Source organism: Amblyraja radiata, chromosome 1, assembly GCF_010909765.2.
Source record: "Amblyraja radiata isolate CabotCenter1 chromosome 1, sAmbRad1.1.pri, whole genome shotgun sequence".
In the NCBI taxonomy this organism is placed as follows: Eukaryota; Metazoa; Chordata; class Chondrichthyes; order Rajiformes; family Rajidae; genus Amblyraja; species Amblyraja radiata.
In genome coordinates this window covers 14,927,123-14,947,968 of record NC_045956.1, presented here as the reverse complement: position 1 = coordinate 14,947,968, position 20,846 = coordinate 14,927,123, and the positions used below count along the sequence as shown (strand labels likewise).

Sequence of the window (20,846 nt, the reverse complement as noted above, 5' to 3'; positions counted from 1 at the left end):
GCATCTGTGGATAGAGAGACTGTCTCAGGTTCATGGCCCAATGTCAAGACTAAATATGTAATTAAAATGATTTGACATAATACAAATAACATTAAGGCAAGCTTGTTTGAGTGAGTGGAGATGACATCTCTGCATGAAGGAAGTACTAATTAAAAAGCAGGCCTGCTACTTGACTCTTTTTGATCACAACATTTCATTACACTCTTTATGAATTGCTGTCATTTTTTGTGTTTTTAGCCATTATTTATGCCCAACAGGTTCGTTTATTCTCACTTATTTAAACATGGAAGGACCAAATTATGTATGTAAAAAAAATAATTGTCGTGATCTATAGCCCTTGTTTTGTTTTTGTCATTTATCCAATGGCAGATAAAGTTGCATTTATGCATAGTGACATGTTGAATCGAAATGGAATGGTCAAGTAAAGCAGTGGTACAAAGGGATTATATAATTATTATTTGAAATTGAATATTGTTACAGTGTAATGTTTCAATTTCGAAAATTTGTATGTGCCTAGATTAACACTTGAATAAAGTCAATTAATACCAATCTACAAGTGAAAATTTGTTTCCTTGTTCTAAATAACAGTAGCAGGATCTGTCTGAGATTCACAAAGGGGAAATGATGCTTGACTAATTTTCTGGAATTTTTTGAGGATGTAACTAGGAAAATGGACATGGGAGAGCCAGTGGATGTAGTGTACCTGGACTTTCAGAAAGCATTTGATAAGGTCCCACATAGGAGATTACTGGGCAAAATTAAGGCACATGGTATTGGGGGTAGAGTGCTGACATGGATAGAAAATCAGTTGGCAGGCAGGAAACAAAGAGTGGGGATTAACGGGTCCCTTTCAGAATGGTAGGCAGTGACCAGTGGGGTACCGCAAGGCTCGGTGCTGGGACTGCAGCTATTTACAATATAAATGATTTAGATGAAGGGTTTAAAAGTAACATTAGCAAATTTGCAGATGACACAAAGCCTGGTGGCAGTGTGAACTGTGAGGAGGATGCTATGAGGATGCAGGGTGACTTGGACAGGTTGGGTGAGTGGGCAGATGCAGTTTAATGTGGATAGATGTGAGGTTATCCACTTTGGTAGCAAAAATAGGAAGGCAGATTATTATCTAAATGGTGTCAAATTGGGAAAAGGGGAAGTACAACGGGATCTGGGGGTCCTTGTTCATCAGTCACTGAAAGTAAGCATGCTGGGTACAGCAAGTCAAGTCACGTTTATTTGTCACATAGTAGGCAGTGAAGAAAGCGAATGGCATGTTGCCTCATAACAAGAGGAGTTGAGTATAGGAGCACAGAGGGCGGTGGAGGCCGGTTCTCTGGATGCTTTCAAGAGAGAGTTAGTGGAGGCAAGGGATATGGGGAGAAGGCAGGAACAGGGTACTGATTGTGAATGATCAGCCATGATCACATTGGATGGCGGTGCTGGCTCGAAGGGCCGGATGGCCTACTCCTGCACCTATTGTCTACTGTCTAAAAACTTATTTTCAAATTTTCAGTTTACTGCATGTTCTGTAAAATTTGAAACTTGGTGTATTTATAGATTCCGTTTACAAACAATTGAAAGCAGTACATGTGCGTTATTTATAAAGTTTAATTTTGCTGTTCAATGGACCTTATTAATGGAAACTTCTTTCTGCAGTCCTTGAATTACACGTGGCACCACTCAAGACAATTTTTTGCCCCCAAATAAGCTCACAAATACAGAATGGCAGATAAACTCACCAGAATTGCCATTGTCAGCCATGATAAGTGCAAACCCAAGAAATGTCGCCAGGAGTGCAAGAAGAGTTGTCCGGTTGTACGAATGGGTGAGAAATTCTGCCTTTCCAGTCCATTTTTACACTACTTATTATTACTCCAGAGCTTTGATTTAAAGATTTTAAGGTTGAATTTTCAATAACCTTTTATGCAGCAATTTCCATTTGTGTATTCCATTTAATAGAAATTAACCCAGATATTAAGACATCTGGTGGTAGAAATTCCAATTCTAATAGCATTAATTTGAAACAGTTTTCACTCGTGCAGTTGCCCAAAGTTTCCACAAGCTGCATGAGTTCCTGCCCCTTCAATTTGCTTTTTATTTGTGCTAGTTATTAGGTGCAAATTTCAACAAAGAAGCCATATACCATCTGAGTGATGAGACCCAATAGATTACAGGGCCTCGTGAATCATAACGTTCACAGAAATGCTTTGACAAATGCAATCTATATATTATATATATATATATTACTAAAACAAACAAATCTTGTTTGTTTCTATGTCTGTGTGTCTATGATAAGTGTGATCCTGAAATTACGCCAAAACAGTATACGATAGTGCTACAATTTGTGGACAACCTTATTCACCATTGTCCTGTGGTGTGCATTAGCCAAGTTTCGTTCAGATTGATGATATATTTTACAAGTTATTCACGTTTTAAACTTTACAAAAAGCACTTTGACAAAATTCACTTCCATCTGCACTGCCCGTTAGCAGCGTATTACATCACAATGGGAAGCCCATTACAATGTTAACAAATGACAGGACTCCCAATTTTCATCTTTGATTTTGGGTCAGTTTTTAATTTGTTTTCATATTACCACAGATCTGTGCTAACAGTGTGGCTTCAAGAAGCCATGCTACAAATATGTAATAATTGTTTAGTACAGAAATGTACAGTGCCTTTCTGATCAGTGTTTAGTCATACTGCTAACAGGGCGTTTCTCTTCCTCACAGGAAAACTTTGTATTGAAGTTACTGCCCAAAGTAAGATAGCTTGGATTTCAGAAACTCTGTGCATTGGTTGTGGTATTTGCATTAAGGTAATCAACCTCCCATGTTTTTTTCAAGCAGCCATAGATGATGTTGATAGATTTTATGTATTGCGGATTTCTGTAATAAATGTCATTTCCAACTTTGACCTGACACCTGGGCTTCTATGACCTTAATTCTGTTACTTTGAAAATCTTGCTATTATAAAGTTGTTTTTGCTTTTTATTTTTGACACTTAAATTTGGCAGTTATCAATGGGGAATCTGCCATTACTACAGTGCACGTTTCCATAACATGAATTGCCTACATTACAATTGATGAGTTGGGGAACATGATATGCACTACGCAGACTGAATTGGTTATAACGTGATTTTAATCGGGAACTAGAGTATCACTTGATTACATGCAGATTAAAAAATGTCTAAGGGAAAATAAACTGTTTCCATATAACGTCCCACGCCATAATCAGACACCATTGTCATTATAATGACAGCCCATTATAATCATCTGTAGACAAAAATGCTGGAGATACTCAGCGGGTGAGGCAGCATCTATGGAGCGAAGGAAATAGGCGAGGTTTCGGGCCGAAACCCTTCTTCAGTCTGTCTGTCAGATTAATCGCAGGTGGGCAATGGAATTGACAAGCAATCGCTTCCATTGACACTTGTGTAATTATGCTTTACTTAACAATGTAACATTCTGACTAGTACTTTTAACTTGCAGTAATAAAAATAGACGTAGCTATTAAGAGCTATATTTTGAAAATTATTTGGGGGAATAAAGGTATTTTCTATTGCGAGTCAGAAACCCGAACGCGTTTTTCCCCGTTGATGCAATTAATTTGCAATGCGATTGTCTATAATGCAAGATTTCTTAAGAAGGCAACAATCATATTATAGGGGAGCTACCTGTGTCTTGCTTGTATTTTTCTCTTGGACAAATTTGCTGCCTATTGAGACAACAATTTTTGTTTCTATTTTGGTTCTGGTACTTGGAAGTTAATCCTAGCAATTGTAAAGTTATTGGAACTGAAAACTATGCAAGGAAAACGGAGATATCAGTGGTCAAAGAAATGCAAGAGTTGGTTTGATTTTGCCCACTCGACTGTCCTTCCCCCGCCCCATTCATTCAACCTTTTCAGTGAGCTGCAACTGCAGAGTTGTGATGCGTGGGTGTTAACAAATTATGTATTCTTATTTGTAAGCCTTTATTTGAAAAATCAGATTGGATATTTTTGGAGAAATGCAGTATCTTTTACAACCTCAGTTTTCTTTGAAACTTAAACATGCAACATTTGTAACGTAATTTACAGTAAATCAACAGATATATACTCGTGAAGCATTGTAGAAATAAATCACAGGAACCCTAATTTTAAGTTTAATAAAGGTTCCTTTTAGCTTATTGTTTCCACTACTCCTTTAGTGCCTCCTGTCCACAAAATTTTCCAACCACCATTTGTCAGTGCTAGGATTATGAGAATCCCAGGTTTCACCCATCCTCATATATACAAAATAACGCATTTTAAGAAGGTGAAATCTACTAATTTTGATTACCGGCATGTTCCCAGTATAGATAACAGATTAAATGATATTTACATTATCAATGTTTCATTTCAGAAATGTCCTTTTGGAGCTTTATCGATTGTTAACTTGCCAAGCAATTTAGCTAAAGAGACCACACATAGATACTGTGCAAACTCCTTCAAGCTTCACAGGTAATGATCAATACTGGAAAATATTGTGAATACTTTGAAATCTACTTGGCTGCTTTTGTGTGCATCAAATAGTAAATGGTGTATGTAAACACTGTTTTAGAGTAGCAGTATGTATAAACAACCAATTTCATTCATCACAAGTTTCGCCACAAACTGAAATTCAAAAAGGTGTTTAGAAAGGGGAAAATGTTACATTAAAATTCCAATAATTTTCAACTATATAAATAATAATCCTTGCTACCGAAAGGCAGAGGAAAACAGAGCTTAATGGTTGCTGAAGTATAACAAACTAATATTACTTTTATCTTTGGAGATTAATATTGTACTTTGATTTGCAAGGGTTTTGTGTAAAAAGCCGTCATATCTATAATGTTAATAAAGAAAGATCAGACCTCAGTTCAGTGTAAATTCATTCTCCCTGTAAATCTGTCACATCATACCATTATAAGGATAGTTGTGTAGTCTTTTTGGATAAGTAATCTAAAAGTACTTCAAACAAATTCATGAAATTAAGTAAGCTGCCTGCATTGTTGGAAAATTATTTCTGCCTATACATAATTCACAAATTCCAACTTATCTAAACAAAACCAAGATAAATGACACCAAGACAATTTTCAAAGAAACAAGGCTTATATTTTGCTAGTGTGAACTTTTAATATGTTTTTCATTGAAAATTGTTAAATAATAAAACACAATTGCAGGTAGTAATGATTTCAACATTTAATTTCCATTTTCAAATTCATTATCAACAAATTTTTAACTAGATTTCCTGCCCTCGACCAACCACAGCCTGAACATAAATCGGAGCATCATGTGTCTTGGTGTCATTTATCTTGTTTTTGTTTAGATAAGTTGGAATTTATGAATTATGCATTGTGATGTGTCCCACTGGTTGCAGTCAGCAGTTGTAGACAGGCCACTGACATTTAATTGTTGAATTATCAGCAAATCCCAGAATTTCATACATCTATATATTACTAGAACTCTCATCTTGTTTGTTATTATGTCTGTCCGTGTGCGTGTCTGTGATGAGTGTGATCCTGACGTTATGCCAAAATGGTAAACGATAGCGTTACACTTTTTGGCCACCTTACTCACTATTATCCTGTGGTGTGCATTAGCCAAGTTTCGTTCAGATTGGTTAAATTTTACAAGTTATTCACAATTTTAAACCATACAATATTCACTTTTAATTTCAAAAAATCCAATTCCACTTGCCCTGCCCATTACAATGTTAACAAATGACAGAATACCCAGTGCAATGAGAGATTTGTTACATTGTTGTAAGGAGAGGGAGGGAGTGGGGGAGGAGGAGACAGCGAGGATTGTTGTTTAATGTTATTTAAACATTGTGTTTAGTGGGGGAGAGGGATAGGGGGGAGGTGAGGAGTGTGGGTAGGGGGAGAGGAGGGGGTAGGGAGGGGAGAGGGAATATGGCGGGAGGGATAGGAGTGGGGGGGGGAGGAGGAGGGGAAAGAACGGAGGGTGAAGAGGAGGGGGAGGGAGTGCTGGGGATGAGGGGAAATGAGCCGCACCTGCGCAGTTGGGGGCTATGCGTGAGTGGTGGAATATTGTGTTGAGGGAACGGGTGATTGGTGGAATATTGCGATGGGGGAACGGGACCCAACGGGTCACACTTGGTCTAGTTTGTTATAAAATGAGGAATATGTGGATAAATTTGAAGGCTGGCGCTTTCTGTTCACTCCACTGTTGGACTCCATAGTCTTGCTGGGACTGTCAATTTCAGAAGTGGTGAGTTTTAATTGTTTCACGTTAATTCACCGTGAATGATTTATATTGTTGGTACTGCATTAAAATTCAATTTTATTAAGTTGTAATGTCATGTTTTAATTATTTTTTAATAGTTGCTGAATGTCAGGCTATTAAAAATCTCTCGGGTTTATTGCCAGCTAAGCTCAGTTTGGGGCTTTTCTGGCTGGGAAGGGGGAAGCAGTGATATTTCAACATGGTCACCTCACTGCACCCCTGGAATCCCTATTATTTTGGGGAACTTGTTGCTGCATAAGTATATTTGCGCCCAGTGAGATAGCCTTTCTGTATCCACATCCATTGGTACATACCTGATTGATCATGGATGGTCATGATGAGTGGAGTTGGAATCTGGACCAGCAAGATGTGGCACAGAGTTTTGACAGTTGTGTCAATTTTAATAGATTGCAAATGATCTGATCATCAGGTTGCCTATTCCTCGTCCCGGTGAAGTTTTGGGCTTGGTGGGAACTAATGGTATTGGAAAATCTACAGCTCTGAAGATTCTAGCAGGAAAACAGAAGCCTAACCTGGGGAAATATGATGTGAGTTCTCTCTTAGGTGGTATGTGACATTTTGTTAATGATACTGTTGTTACTATTACTAACAATTTATTTAATTCATTAAGGTGACTTGTTTTTGCATAATAAAGCAGCTTTGATGCTGCTTCCCCCATTCGAGTAGAATGCATTTCAACTAGTTTATCTCACACATCCATTTGGTCCAGTCAGTCAATGCTGGCTATTAACTGAGCAATCCCATCAATTCCATTTCCCTCCCTTACTTTCCTGTAAGTTGTTCTCTCTGACATATCCATTAACTTACCTTTTGATTATTCTGTCACTTATCTACCCTAAGGGTTAATTTACAAAAGTTATTTAATTTACCTACACCTCCTTGTTTTGCGGGAAGATGCCTACTCGGTCACAGGAGAAATGTGTAATCTCTACACAGCACCCTAGGTTGGCATTGAATTTGTGTACCAGGAGCTGTGCATTATCTATACTTCAAATTATAATAAAAAAGTAAATTGAAAGGACTAACACTAGTTTTACAGATGTATTATAGTTGCATCTGCCTTAGTCAAAAGTATACAACTGTACATTTTTAACTTGAAAAATTATTATTATTTCTCGTTCCATATTTCAGATTACGCAAGTGCCGCGGAAATCTCATATTCACTTTATTCTAGCCAAGTTCCTTTGAATGGACATAGCAACTTATTTTCATTGTTTTACTTTGTCAACATGACAGATCCAAATAATGTTTTAAAAAGTTAATGATGGCAGAACTCCTAGAATTTAAAGTAGCAAAATTAGATATATCAAGCCAATCGAACTTAGTGCGTGGATTACAATTGAATGAATCTAGAGAAGAGGTGGGAGAGCCCTTTTATTATATTAAATAATTTGTTGGGAAAAGTGTACGGTTCCAGAGGAATGTAGATAATCATACAGTTATATATAGCGTGGAAACAGGCCATTTGGCCCAACTTGCCCACACCGGCCAACATGTCCCAGCTACACTAGTTCACCTGCCTGCATTTGGCCCATATCCCTCCATACCTATCCTATCCAGGTACCTGTCTAACTGTTTCTTAAACATTGGGATTGTCCCTCCTCGACTACCTCCTCTGACAGCTCGTTCCATTCACCCACCATCCTTTGTGTGAAAAACAAAAAAACCCTCAGATTCCAATTCAGTCTTTTCCCCTTTACCTTAAACCTATGTCTGCTGGTCCTATTCACCTACTCTGGGCAACTGCGTCTACCCGATCTATTCCTCTCATTATTTTATACACGGATGCAGATTAACTGCTTCTCTGATCCTATGTAAATTTCTTCCATTCCTTTCTCTTCTTAATGCACTAGAACTGGTGCCTTTCATAAATGTTGTTTTTTTCTTATAGGATCCTCCCGACTGGCAGGAAATATTGACTTATTTCCGAGGATCTGAACTACAGAACTATTTTACGAAGATCCTGGAGGATGATCTAAAAGCTATCATCAAGCCCCAGTACGTGGACCAGATCCCAAAGGCTGTAAAGGTAACTTTAAAAATATAATTTGTGATATAAAATGTTTAATTTCTACATTTTACTCTTAATGTTGACCTCTTCAGGAACTATAACAAGAGAATAATGCAAAATCTGGAAATCGAAAGTGTATACAAGCTGTTAATACTAAAAGGGATAGATAATATTTTCAGAGAGAAAAACGGGTAATGGTTTTGCTCAATCATCTTTCATTAATAGTGAAAGGTCATGGTCTTAAAGTGCTGTTTTTCTCTCCATTGATGCTGTTTGATTGCTAAATTATCTCAGTAATTTTGTGTTTTCTTAACTAATCGCTACTATTCACATTTATCTGCATTGCTCGGCCTGTGTACGATTGTATCAGGTTTATGTTTATTTAACATTTAAAGAAAAGGAACTTGTTTGAAATTGTAAAACATTTTGTAAATCTTTCCTTTAATTTTTACGGCATAGCAACACACACACGCTCACGCATTTTTTGCTAGATCATGCTTTCATTCAGTTGAACATTCAATAGCAATTGGAGTATAACTTGGAGATCTGGAAATTGTAATGTATTCAAGAAAAATCAGAAGCACTTGGGTCAAGCTGTATTGGTGAAGTAAAAACTGCAGCTGATATTTCACATCGTAAACCCTTCCTTGGATCAGGAAAAGTGAGAAATGAAGCAGTAGAAACAAAGAACTGCAGGTGCTGAGTTATACCAAAGATAGACACAAAGTGCTAGAATAACTCAATGGGTCAGGCAGCATCTCTGGAGAAAACTGATGGTTTGGGTTGGGCCCCACTGAAAACAAGCAGGCAATTTTGCAGAGGTGGAAAGACCAGTGTGAATGTCTCTGATAGAATGCAGACCAAAGTTGTTAAGATTACAATTACCTTACATTTTTTTGGAAAGAGGAATGAAAACAGCCAGAAAACCACGACAGGTTGCTTCCTTAACTTGATCTATAGTGTGAAGTAATTGGGAATTTCACCGAGTCAAATGTATCACCACAGATGCAACCATGGTTACATTGCAGCCTAAAAACAGTAATACTGCTTTCCAGCTTTAATTTCTATAGCCTTGTAGACATATCCAATGAATGCCAAGATACAAGCTGAAGTATTAATTTTTGGATTCCATTTTCCTTCTGGTGAAAGTAAATAGCATTTCAACATCCTCTAATCTTTCAACCTATTGTTTAAATCCAAACTGAGTTACTGATACTTCTGTGAAGATAAATGTATCCTTCACATTAACCATACGAATCACCCAGAATTCTATGCGACCTTTAGCACACACATATATATTGCACTTGCTTGTAATAAAATTCTGGCCTTTTTGAGTATTGTTGGGCACAAGAAAGATCTGTTAGACTTTGCATACATAGTTTAGTTTGGAGATGCAGCATGGAAGCACGCCCTTCGGCCCATCAGGTCATTGCCGAATTCTATCTAATTTCCATCCTGCACTCAAATTCACGGACCATCTCTGACATCTCCCTACCGTTTCTAGATCTCACTATCTCCATCACAGGAAACAGACCATTGACCGACATCTAGACTACACTTATTCCCACCCTGCCTCATGTAAAGACTCTATCCCCAACTCCCAATTACTCCATCTGCGCCGAGGATGAGGTTTTCCACACCAGGGCATTGTAGATGTCCTCATTCTTTAGGGAACGGCGGTTCCCCTCTTCCATTATAGATGAGGCTCTCACTAGGGTCTCCTTGATATCCCACAGCCCCGCTCTTACTCCCCCTCCTCCCTCTCGTAACAAGGACAGTCCCCCTTGTCCTCACCTTCCACGCGATCAGCCATTGCATACAACATATAATCCTCCAACATTTTCGCCACCTCCAAAGGTATCCCACTACAGGCCATATCTTCCCATCTCCATTCCTCCGTTCCCTCCATAACTCCCTGGTCAGCTCGTCCCTTCCTATCCAAACCACCCCCTCCCCAGGTACTTTCCCCTGCAACCACAGGAGATGCAACACGTGTCACTTTACCTCCCACCTCAACTCCATCCAAGGACCCAAACAGTCTTTCCAGGTGAGACAGAGGTTCACTTGCACCTCCTCCAACCTCATCTATTGCATCCGCTGTTCCAGGTGTCAACTGCTCTACATCGGCGAGACCAAGCGCAGGCTTGGTGATCATTTCGCTGAACACCTCTGCCCAGTCTGCCTCAACCAAGCTGATCTCCCGTGACCCAGCACTTCAACCCCCCCTCCCATTCCTAATCTGACCTTTCTGTCCTGGGCCTCCATTGTCAGAGTGAGACCCAGTGCAAATTGGAGGAACAGCACCTCATATTTCGCTTGAGTAGTTTACACCCCAGCGGTATGAACGTTGACTTTTCTAACTACCCATGCTCTCTCTCTCTCACCTTCACCTAGCAAATCAAATAACTATTACTGCAGTTAAAGCTGTAAACCAACTAGTTGGGACAGAGCTATGGGGCAATACTGGTAATGGGTAATTTTAAAAAGTTAGAAAAATCAATGCAATTGTGTTGTATAGGAAAATGAGCAGCAATAGTCTACCATGACATTGGAATAGAGCTCCAATGAGAGTTGGAGCAAGAAACTGAGGAGCAAAGGCACAAATGATGGCAGAAAGGAAAATAAACAGGTACTAGCCAATAGCCAGTCTAAAGATGAGTCTCGATCCGAAACATCACATATTCCTTTTCTCCAGCGATGCTGCCTGACCTGCGAATTACTCCAACATTTTGTGTCTATCTTGAGTGTAAATCAGCATCTGCAGTTCCTTTCTACAGCCATTGGAGAGATATGAGTTCATTGTGACTAATTCAAAGTTATTTAACTTTTGGGAGAACTTCTAGGTGTGGCAGTATAGGAGAGGTGAGGCAATCCTTTCCATAAATCATTTTACCACCTTACGATTTATGCCACCGATAAAGCAATAGAAAGGAAAGATCATATCTCAAAATCGAGAGCAATCTGTTTGGTGGAACTATGAAACAGCAAAAGAGAATATTTGTAGTTGAAAATCTTGATACTATTGTCTAAATGCTGCAGGGACTTGCATCTACAGACGTTTGTTTTTATAGCTGAGAGTACTGATAAAATACAGGTTTAGGTAAGATTTATTAGAAACATAGAAAATAGGTGTCTTCGAGCATCCAGAATCAGTACCTTGTTCCTGCTTTCTCCACATATCCCTTGATTTTGTTAGCCCTAACAGCTATATCTAACTCTTGAATACATCCAGTGAATTGGCCTCCACTGCCTTCTGTGGTAGAGAATTCCACACATTCACAACTCCCTGGCTGAAAATGTCTCAGTCCTAAATGGCCTACTCCTTACTCTTAAACAGTGACCCCTGGTTCTGGATTGCCAACATGGGGAACATTTTTCCTGCATCTAGCCTGTCCAATCCCTTAAGAATTGTATATGTTTCTATAAGATGCCCTTTCATCCTTCTAAATTCCAGTAAATATAAGCCCAGTTGAACCATTCTTTCATCGTATGTCAGTCTCGTCATAATTAACCTGGTGAACCTATGCTGCACTCCCTCAATAGCAAGAATGTCCTTCCTCAAGTTAGGAGACAAATATTGTACACTATACTCCAGGTGTGGTCTCAACAGGGCCCTGTACAACTGCAGTAGAATCTCCTTGCTCCTTTACTCAAATCCTCTCTTTGAAGGCCAACATGCCATTAGCTTTCTTCACTGCTGCTGTACCTGCATACTTACTTTCAGTGACTGATGTACAAGCACAACCAGGTCTCGTTGCATCTCCCATTTTCCTAATCTGACATAATTCGCATAATAATCTGCCTTAGTGTCCAATTACTTTGAAATTCTGAATGTGCATTTGAACAATTCTGATACTACTTTTGGGTATTTCAAATAACAATCTGATATTCACTAAGATTCATACCAAATAGCACCTTGGGCAGAAGCTATTTTTTTTTCCTGCTGAGTTGGGTCATTTCTGAAGAAAATAATTTTCACAGTCATGAGTAGCAATTAACTTTGTAAAGCAGAAATGTAATAATCCACAATAAATGGTCAACATAAATCAATAAGAAAAGTTTTGTTAATTTCTGTTGCAATTCTGTAAGAAAAGGACAACCCAGAGATAAGCTTCTTTCACAATGAAGGGCATATTCATACTTATTGTGCGGACCTTAATTGATTACATTGGAAAAGTCAAAAATTGCATTCATGTTATGTTTTAGGATGAGGATGTTGTACTTAAGGTTTAAAATAGACCTCCAAGCCATGGCATTTTACCCCCCCCCCCCTTATTCTTTAATTCCAAGTGGCATTGGTTGGTGCCAGGAGTGGGTATTTCAGGACGTGAGTTTATAATGACATTTATTTAACATATTCATACTTATTTTTTACTGCTTTTCTTAATTGACACCTAATGTGTGGACAGGGTGATGGTACAATTCATCCAGTATCAGTTACCATTTCAAGTAAAGAGGTGAAGGTATCATTTCTCATCATGTCCACTAGGTTCTGTGATAATCAAGAAGATTACATGATTTTAGTCAAGGTATTAAAAAAAGTAATGATGGGAATATATAAGCATCTGTCAAAAAAAAATCCTTGCAGATGTTGTATTTTTTTATTTGTTTTTCCAGGGCACTGTGGGTTCTATTTTGGACAGAAAAGATGAGACCAAAACGCAGGACGTAATTTGTGAACATCTGGGTAAGAACGCTAAACATTCTGAAATATGTTAATTTTTTAACGGTGTTTAATCCATACCATAAGAAGTCAAAAATATTTTTGGATACAGATATTAATGACAGGGTAAATTAGAGGCTGTTTTTTTAAAGGTGGAAATGGGTCTAAATTAAAGGGTGGGTCATTTAGGAGTGGGATGAACAGAAGTATCTATCAGAAAGTTGTAATTTTCTAACCCAGAGGGCTTGGATGCTGAATAACTGAATGCATTCAGGCTGATATCAATGAATATTGAGTATAGAGATCTGGAGGTAAAGTTGACTGGAGATTTCCATCAGCCTTGGTTTTGTTAAATATATGAGTAGACTCAATCAAAGGTTAAAATTACCAATTCTAATTTCTGAATTCTCTTATCGTACAAACTTTAAGAAGCATGGGTGATAATTGCACATTCTCGACTCTGCTGTCAGAAAGGACGGAACTGATTGCAAGTTACTTAATGTAGGTTTGAGTTTATTATTGTAACGTTTACCGAGGTACAGTGCAAAACCCTGATCTGATCCACTGATTGGATTGCTTAGCACTATGCATTCTGGCCTTAATGCTTCTGTTGTATATTAGCTTCGCCACCAGATTAACTCCTCACGTTTTAGATGTGCACAGTGGGTGGTGCTGCACCTGACATCTTTGTTGAGCTAATATTGCCCAGCCAGCTTAATTTTAATGTTTAGTATGAAAGGTATATCAGTTTGTTGGGTTTTAGACTATGGCAAAATGCATTTCTCATGATCTTGGTTTCGCAATAATATATCTGTCCTGGATCTTGATTCATTGGAGACATTTGGACTATTTTTGATGGGACTTTACTTGCTTTATCTTAACTAAGTTATTCATGTTATTCCCTTCATCATATATCAGTACACTGTGGATGGCTCGATTGTAACCATGTATTGTCTTTCCACTGACTGGTTAGCATGGAATAAAAGCTTTTCACCTGTACCTCGGTACACTTGACAATAAACTAAACTAAAACTCTTGGTAAGGATATTACAAGAGTAACTTTCCCCCTTGACAGTTCTCGACATCCACAATTCCACAGCAAACTTTTTCGGTACTTGGCTAGTTGGTTAATGATAATGCTGCTAAGCTACTCTCAATGTTGAAAATCCGGTTTCTAAACAGTATACATTCTGTGTTCTGACCAACAGTGCCTCTTCCAAATGCTGTTGATCACTGAGGAATATTAATGAATCAATTGAGGGAGGGCAGTTGGTTGTTATCAAGTGTTTTGCTTGGTCTTGGTTTTCCTGTGCAAATTGGCTATGACCTTCCTACATCACAATAATACAGATTTTACAAAGTACTTAATTTGGTACTTTGGGTGAAAGTAAATGATTTCCAAAAAGACAGTAAAGAAAGTACCTCAAGGATATGAAAAAGACTAATGTGGATTCCTTCTTTCTTCAAGTAAAACACGGTGAAAATACGCACGTACAGGTCGCTCCATAATGTTTGGCACAAAGACCCATCATTTATTTGTTTGCCTCTGTACTCCACAATTTGAGATTTGTAATAGAAAAAAAAATCACATGTGGTTAAAGTGCACATTGTCATTTTAATAAAGGCCATTTTTATACATTTTGGTTTCACCATGTAGAAATGACAGCAGTGTTTATACATAGTCCCCCCCCCCATTTTGGGGCACCATAATGTTTGGGACACAGCCATGTTTAGTATTTTGTTTTGTACTCTGCCAGGCCTGTATTGCAGCCATCTTTAGCTTTTGCTTGTTTTGGGGACTAGTCCCCTTCAGTTTTCTCTTCAGCATATAAAAGGCATGCTCAATTGGGTTCGGTTCTGATGAATGACTTGGCCACACAAGAATTGACCTTTGAATTTTAGCTTTGAAAAAACTTGTTTGTTGCTTTACCAGTATGTTTGAGATCGTTGTCTTGCTGTAGAATGAACTGCTGGCTAATGAGTTTTGAGACATTTGTTTGAACTTGAGCAGATAGGATGTGTCTATACACTTCAGAATTCATTATGCTACTACCATCAGCAGTTGTATCATCAATGAAGATAAATGAGCCAGTACAATCAGCAACCATACATGTCCAGGCCATAACACCCCCACCACAGTGTTTCACAGATGAGGTGGTATGCTTTGGATCTTGGTTCTGGTTCTTGGTGAACCAATCCTGCACCTTCTGTATTATTCCCAGAAAAACCTGCATTGTTGTTCCACTGTCATCCCTGCTAGTGTATCTTTCAAGTTAACTTGGGCCAACTCCTCCCTCGTGGATCCATTATTCCCTTTGTTCAACTGTAATACCGACACGTCCGATTTACCCTTCTCCCTCTCAAATTGTAGATTAAAACTTATCATATTATGGTCATTCTCCTAATGACTCCTTTACCTCGAGTTCCCTTATCAAATCTGGTTCATTACACAAAGACTAAATCTAGAATTGCCTTCTCCCTGGTAGGCTCCAGTACAAGCTGCTCTAAGAATCCATCACGGAGGCACTCCACAAACTCCCTTTCTTGGGGTCCAGTACTAACCTGATTTTCCAAGTCTACCTGCATGTTGAAATCTCCCATAACAACCGTAGCATTATCTTTGCGACATGCCAATTTTAACTCTTGATTCAACTTGCACCCTAAATCCAGGCTACTGTTTGAGGGCCTGTAGATGACTCCCATTAGGGTCTTCTTACCTTTACAATTCCTCAATTCTATCCGTACTGACTATAGACATCTCCTGATTCTATCTCACCCCTCGCAATGAACTGAATTTCATTCCTCACCAACAGAGCTACCACACCCCCTCTGCCCACCTGTCTGCTTTTTCAATAGGACGTATACCCTTGAATATTCAGTTCCCAGCCCTGGTCCTCTTGCAGCCATGTGTCTAATAAAATAGCATTAAAAGTTTCCAAAGATGATGGAAAGATTGGAGGAAAGACCAGATGCTGAGAGCTCTCTCATACCTGCATTAGGGAGGCATTTAAACACACCTGAACAATTACAAACACCTGTGAAGCCATGTGTCCCAAACATTATGGTGCACTGAAATGCAGGGACTATAAACACAGCTGTAATTTCTACATGGTGAAACCAAAATGTATAAAAATACCCTTTAATAAAATCTTTAACCACACTTGATTTTTTTTTTTCTATTACAAATCTCAAATTGTGGAGTACCGAGGCAAATAAATAAATGATGGGTCTTTGTCCCAAACATTATGGAGGGCACTGTAGCTTCTTTGAAACAGTATTTTTAAAAATGAAACTTATTCCCAACTCTTTGACACAGATCTGACTCACTTAAAAGGGAGGAATGTTGAAGATCTCTCTGGAGGAGAGCTACAAAGATTTGCATGTGCAGTCGTATGCATTCAGAAAGCCGACATGTAAGTTTCTAGAAGGAAATATTTAATTGGTGTTAATTCTTATATATTTTCAGTGTAATATCTTGCACTAGTTTAGTATACCTTCCCGGGGAGCTCCAACGGAGATGAATTTGCCATGACTACAATTAAATGCTATGTTTTGCTCAATTTTCCACAAATCTTTTATTGGATACTCACTCCACCAGAGGAGCAGCAGAGGGTGGGTGATTGGTGGTTGCGAAAATTACTGGAAACAATGAAAATGTACGGAACTGTTTCTAATTAAGTTATAGTCCCCAATTTTCTTGAAAATCTTTTTGAGTGCTTTTTAACACGAGTTTTATAAAAGACGAGTGCTATGAAGACTGCAACAACCAGGTTCAGGAGTAGCTACTTCCCCCACAGCCATCAGGCTATTAAACCTGGCTTGGACAAAACCCTGATTATTAATAACCCATTTTCTGTTATTTGCACTTTATCAGTTTATTTATTCATGTGTGTATATATTTATATTATGATATATGGACACACTTATCTGTTTTGTAGTAAATGCCTACTATGTTCTGTGTGCTGAAGCAAAGCAAGAATTTCATTGTCCTGTACAGGGACACATGACAATAAGCTCACTTGAACTACCAGTTCACCTTTTAGAGCCATCTGAAAATCTCAAAACACTGTAATGTGCAACATAGTAAAATCACTTGTTGGTATTTATTACAATTAATGCATGTGATCTTAGAATTGAAAATTCAAATAGTATGATCTTTAGCTTGGGTTCTACCAATGGCACATGGCTATTTTGTGGTATGAGCCAGATATGCCATCCTAACTGAGGGCTGCTTGCAAGGACTCATTTTATCTCGACAGTTTATGAACAGGTACTAAGATATAAAAGAGAGAATACTGGAAACATTTAGCAAGTTTTAGATTTAGAGATACAGCACGGAAACACCGGGTCCGCACCGTCCAGCGATCCCCCACAAATTAACATTATCCTACACCCACTAGGTACAATTTTTTTACATTTACCAAGCCAATTAACCTACAAACCTGTACGTCTTTGGAATGTGGGAGGGAACCGAAGATCTCAGAGAAAACCCATGCAGGTCATGGGGAGAACATACAAACACCGTTCAGACAGCACCGGTAATCGGGATCGAATCCGGTTCTCAGGCCCTGCATTTGCTGTAAGCCAGCAACTCTACTGCTGCGCCACCGTGACTGCCCAGGTGGCATCTGCTGAATGCTGTTGTTCTCCGTGCTGCACTTGCTGAACCCCCACTGCTATGTTCACCAGTCCCTGTCCATCTGTACCACACAGCTGAGTTGGGAGCTGGATATGTGTCTGGATTTGGACAAGTTCAAAGTGCAACTGGGAAGACAGCAACTGCTGGCTGGACGCACTTATCCCAAGAGTTGATAGTGAGTGCCCCTAGGGGATGTACAGTGCTCTCCATTATGTTTAGGACAAAGACCCATCATTTATTTATTTGCCTCTGTACTCCACAATTTGAGATTTGTAATAGAAAAAAAATCACATATGGTTAAAGTACACTTTGTCAGATTTTAATAAAGGCCATTGTTACACATTTTGGTTTCACCATGTAGATATTACAGCAGTGTTTATACATGGTCCTCCCCATTTCAGGGCTCCATAATGTTTGGTGCACTGCAATGTCATGTAAATGAAAGTAGTCATGTTTAGTATTTTGTTGCATATCCTTTGCATGCAACGACTGCTTGAAGTCTGATTCATGGACATCGCAGCCATCTTTAGCTTATGCTTGTTTTGGGGGCTAGTCTCCTTCAGTTTTCTCTTCAGCATATAAAAGGCATGCTCAATTGGGTTCAGACCGGGTGATTGACTTGGCCACTCAAGAATTTACAATTTTTTAGCTTTGAAAAACTTGTTTGCTACTTTAGCAGTATGCTTGGGATCATTGTCTTGCTGTAGAACGCCAGCCAATGAGTTTTGAGGCATTTGTTTCAACTTGAGCAGATAGGATGTGTCTATATATTTCAGAATTCATTATACTACCAATTGGTGCATGTGACAATAAATGTAACTTGAACTTGAACTAAACACAACTGAATATTGTCTCCATAAATTGTTCTTATTAATGTTTGTTTGTTTTCCTACTTTCAGTTTCATGTTTGATGAACCCTCCAGTTACCTTGATGTTAAACAGCGTCTGAAGGCTGCCATCACTATTCGCTCCCTTATAAATCCAGATAGGTAAGCTTAAGGTATATGTTTATTTTGCCGAGTGATAACTCTTTGTGTAATCGTACTACTGAGTAAATATAATGGCCACTGGTAATTTGTAATAGACATTTTTGTAGACCAATATTCTTTGTGAATGTCATTGTTGTCTTCAAATAGCTTTGCAAATAAATAATTAACTTGATTAAATATCAGCATTTTCACAGTTGTCCAGTTATAAAGTTTGGTTACTCTATGAATTAACTATGAGAAAAAATGCGACAAATATGCTCAAAAAATTATAATGTTATGTGAGTGGGTGGGGGGGGGGGGTTCTTGCATTAAATCATATTCAAATAATCCCTGTTTCTAGTGCAGTCGCTATCATGACATTGCAAATGTTGAAAGCCATAAGTAATGCACTTTGAACGAAAGATTTCAATGCTTCAAACCAAATGTATCGTTTGTAACACACTTTCGCATCATGGAAGGGAATACAAATTTGCATGCCCATTCCTATCTGCAAGATTGAAGAAGTGGAAGAATTCTGATTACTTTTGCAATTTCCATTCAACTTACTTTCCAAGTAATGCTGAGTATAGAAAGCACCAATGGGCAACGTATTTATGTATTTCTGCCACTGACATCTAATCCAGCCATTAGTCCAAGCTATGACAGTTATTGTAGACCAAAATATTCTTGACATTAATCTATAATCTGTTAGCAGTGAGCCAGCCGTGCTTGTTGTTAATCTTTGGAAAAGCTTTGAACTTTCCTCTTACTATTGGGTGTGCAGCCATCTCCTTTCTTTATGAGGCCTGCACATCAACAGGACTTGCAACATGATATTGAGTTCAGATAATGCAATATCTCCAATTCCTTCCACAGACACCCATCCATAATATTGTGCATGCTCTTGTCCTTCAAAAATATATTGAAGTTATCAAAACTATATTCAAATAACTAAAAAAAGGTCTGTATTAGCTAAAACTAATTTTGTCCTTTGAAGCTGTGCTCCCTTATCAGTCAATGAGTCATAGAGAATTACATCGTGGCATTAAGGTAACAACTGACCACAACTTCATAACTCATATTTTTGAGGGAATTGCTGATAATTATGGAGGGAAATATTTCCCTGCAAAATAGAGCACTGTATTTGCTGCTTTTCCAAATTTCTAACAAAAACATTGGGAAATGGCAAATAATTTATGTGCATTTTACTACTTGTGTAAAATAATGTTTACAGATTATGACCATGTGCAATTTTACACTTAAAGGATTTGAGCAGAATCTACTGTTAGTAGATCTAATATTTATAGCTTATTGTGATAAAAAGTTACAGGAAACAACTTAATGAATAATTTTCTCATTTTTCTGTGTTTAGATATATCATCGTGGTGGAACATGATTTGAGTGTCCTCGACTACCTTTCTGACTTTATTTGCTGTTTATATGGTGTGCCAAGTGCATATGGTGTTGTTACTATGCCTTTCAGTGTTCGAGAAGGTAAAACTTAAATTAATTAATTATCCTTGTTTGGGAAAAAATTTGGTTACTCTATGAATTAACTATGGAATTTTATGTACAAAATTTGGAAAAGTTCTTTTTAACTCTTTTTATGCCATTTAAGTAAACTACTTGGTTTACTTAAATGCTTCAATTAAGGGTTTGATTCTTGCAAGCCCTTTGGAATTGCTGTAGAAGTAACAGCATTGGGTTTTAATTCATTGTGTGTATCATTAAGTTGGTGATGAATAAACTGTCAAGTCTTTGAAGCAGTTTACACTACTGCATTTGACTTTGTCCTATCTTAAACTGAAATACGATGAAATTATCTTCTCAAGGTGACAGTTATTGATAAATTCAAGCTCAAATTACTGGTTTCAGTTTAAAATAAGTAGTTGGAAGGACGTAAAAATAAGTCCCATCCACAAGTGATCATGTACATACAATTGTGGTAATGCAGTCTGTATTCTGCGGTAACTAAGTAACAGATAACATACAAATAAGATGAAGACCTTTTTATCTCACAATAGGTATCAACATATTCCTGGATGGATATGTGCCAACTGAAAACTTGAGATTCCGTGATGCTTCACTGATTTTCAAAGTGGCTGAAACGGCTAACGAGGAAGAGGTGAAGAAAATGTGCCGATACCATTATCCACGAATGAGAAAAAAGTTGGGAGATTTTGAATTGCAAATTGGAACCGGCGAGTTCACTGACTCTGAAATCATGGTAATGCTGGGAGAGAATGGTGAGCATTTTATTACATAATAGTTCAGCATGATAAGGACTTGATTGACATT

General features: G+C 38.2%; 2 protein-coding genes across 3 annotated transcripts in view; one reads left to right on the top strand and one right to left on the bottom strand.

Annotated features, from left to right (window-relative positions):
- abce1 (ATP binding cassette subfamily E member 1) overlaps positions 1 to 20,846 on the top strand; it is a 30,868-nt gene that overhangs the window by 878 nt on the left and 9,144 nt on the right. For both annotated transcript variants that reach the window (XM_033018093.1, XM_033018102.1), the window contains exons 2-11: positions 1,654 to 1,822; positions 2,730 to 2,815; positions 4,382 to 4,479; positions 6,677 to 6,794; positions 8,159 to 8,296; positions 12,896 to 12,965; positions 16,258 to 16,354; positions 18,480 to 18,569; positions 19,921 to 20,042; positions 20,573 to 20,794. In XM_033018093.1, coding sequence (XP_032873984.1) covers positions 1,720 to 1,822; positions 2,730 to 2,815; positions 4,382 to 4,479; positions 6,677 to 6,794; positions 8,159 to 8,296; positions 12,896 to 12,965; positions 16,258 to 16,354; positions 18,480 to 18,569; positions 19,921 to 20,042; positions 20,573 to 20,794 — 1,144 coding nt within the window. In that variant the 5' untranslated portion in view covers positions 1,654 to 1,719. The remainder of the gene's footprint in view (positions 1 to 1,653; positions 1,823 to 2,729; positions 2,816 to 4,381; positions 4,480 to 6,676; positions 6,795 to 8,158; positions 8,297 to 12,895; positions 12,966 to 16,257; positions 16,355 to 18,479; positions 18,570 to 19,920; positions 20,043 to 20,572; positions 20,795 to 20,846) is intronic.
- otud4 (OTU deubiquitinase 4) overlaps positions 20,490 to 20,846 on the bottom strand; it is a 70,448-nt gene continuing 70,091 nt past the window's right edge. The window contains exon 19 of the transcript XR_004411420.1: positions 20,490 to 20,503. The gene's annotated coding sequence lies outside the window, so the exon portion shown is untranslated. The remainder of the gene's footprint in view (positions 20,504 to 20,846) is intronic.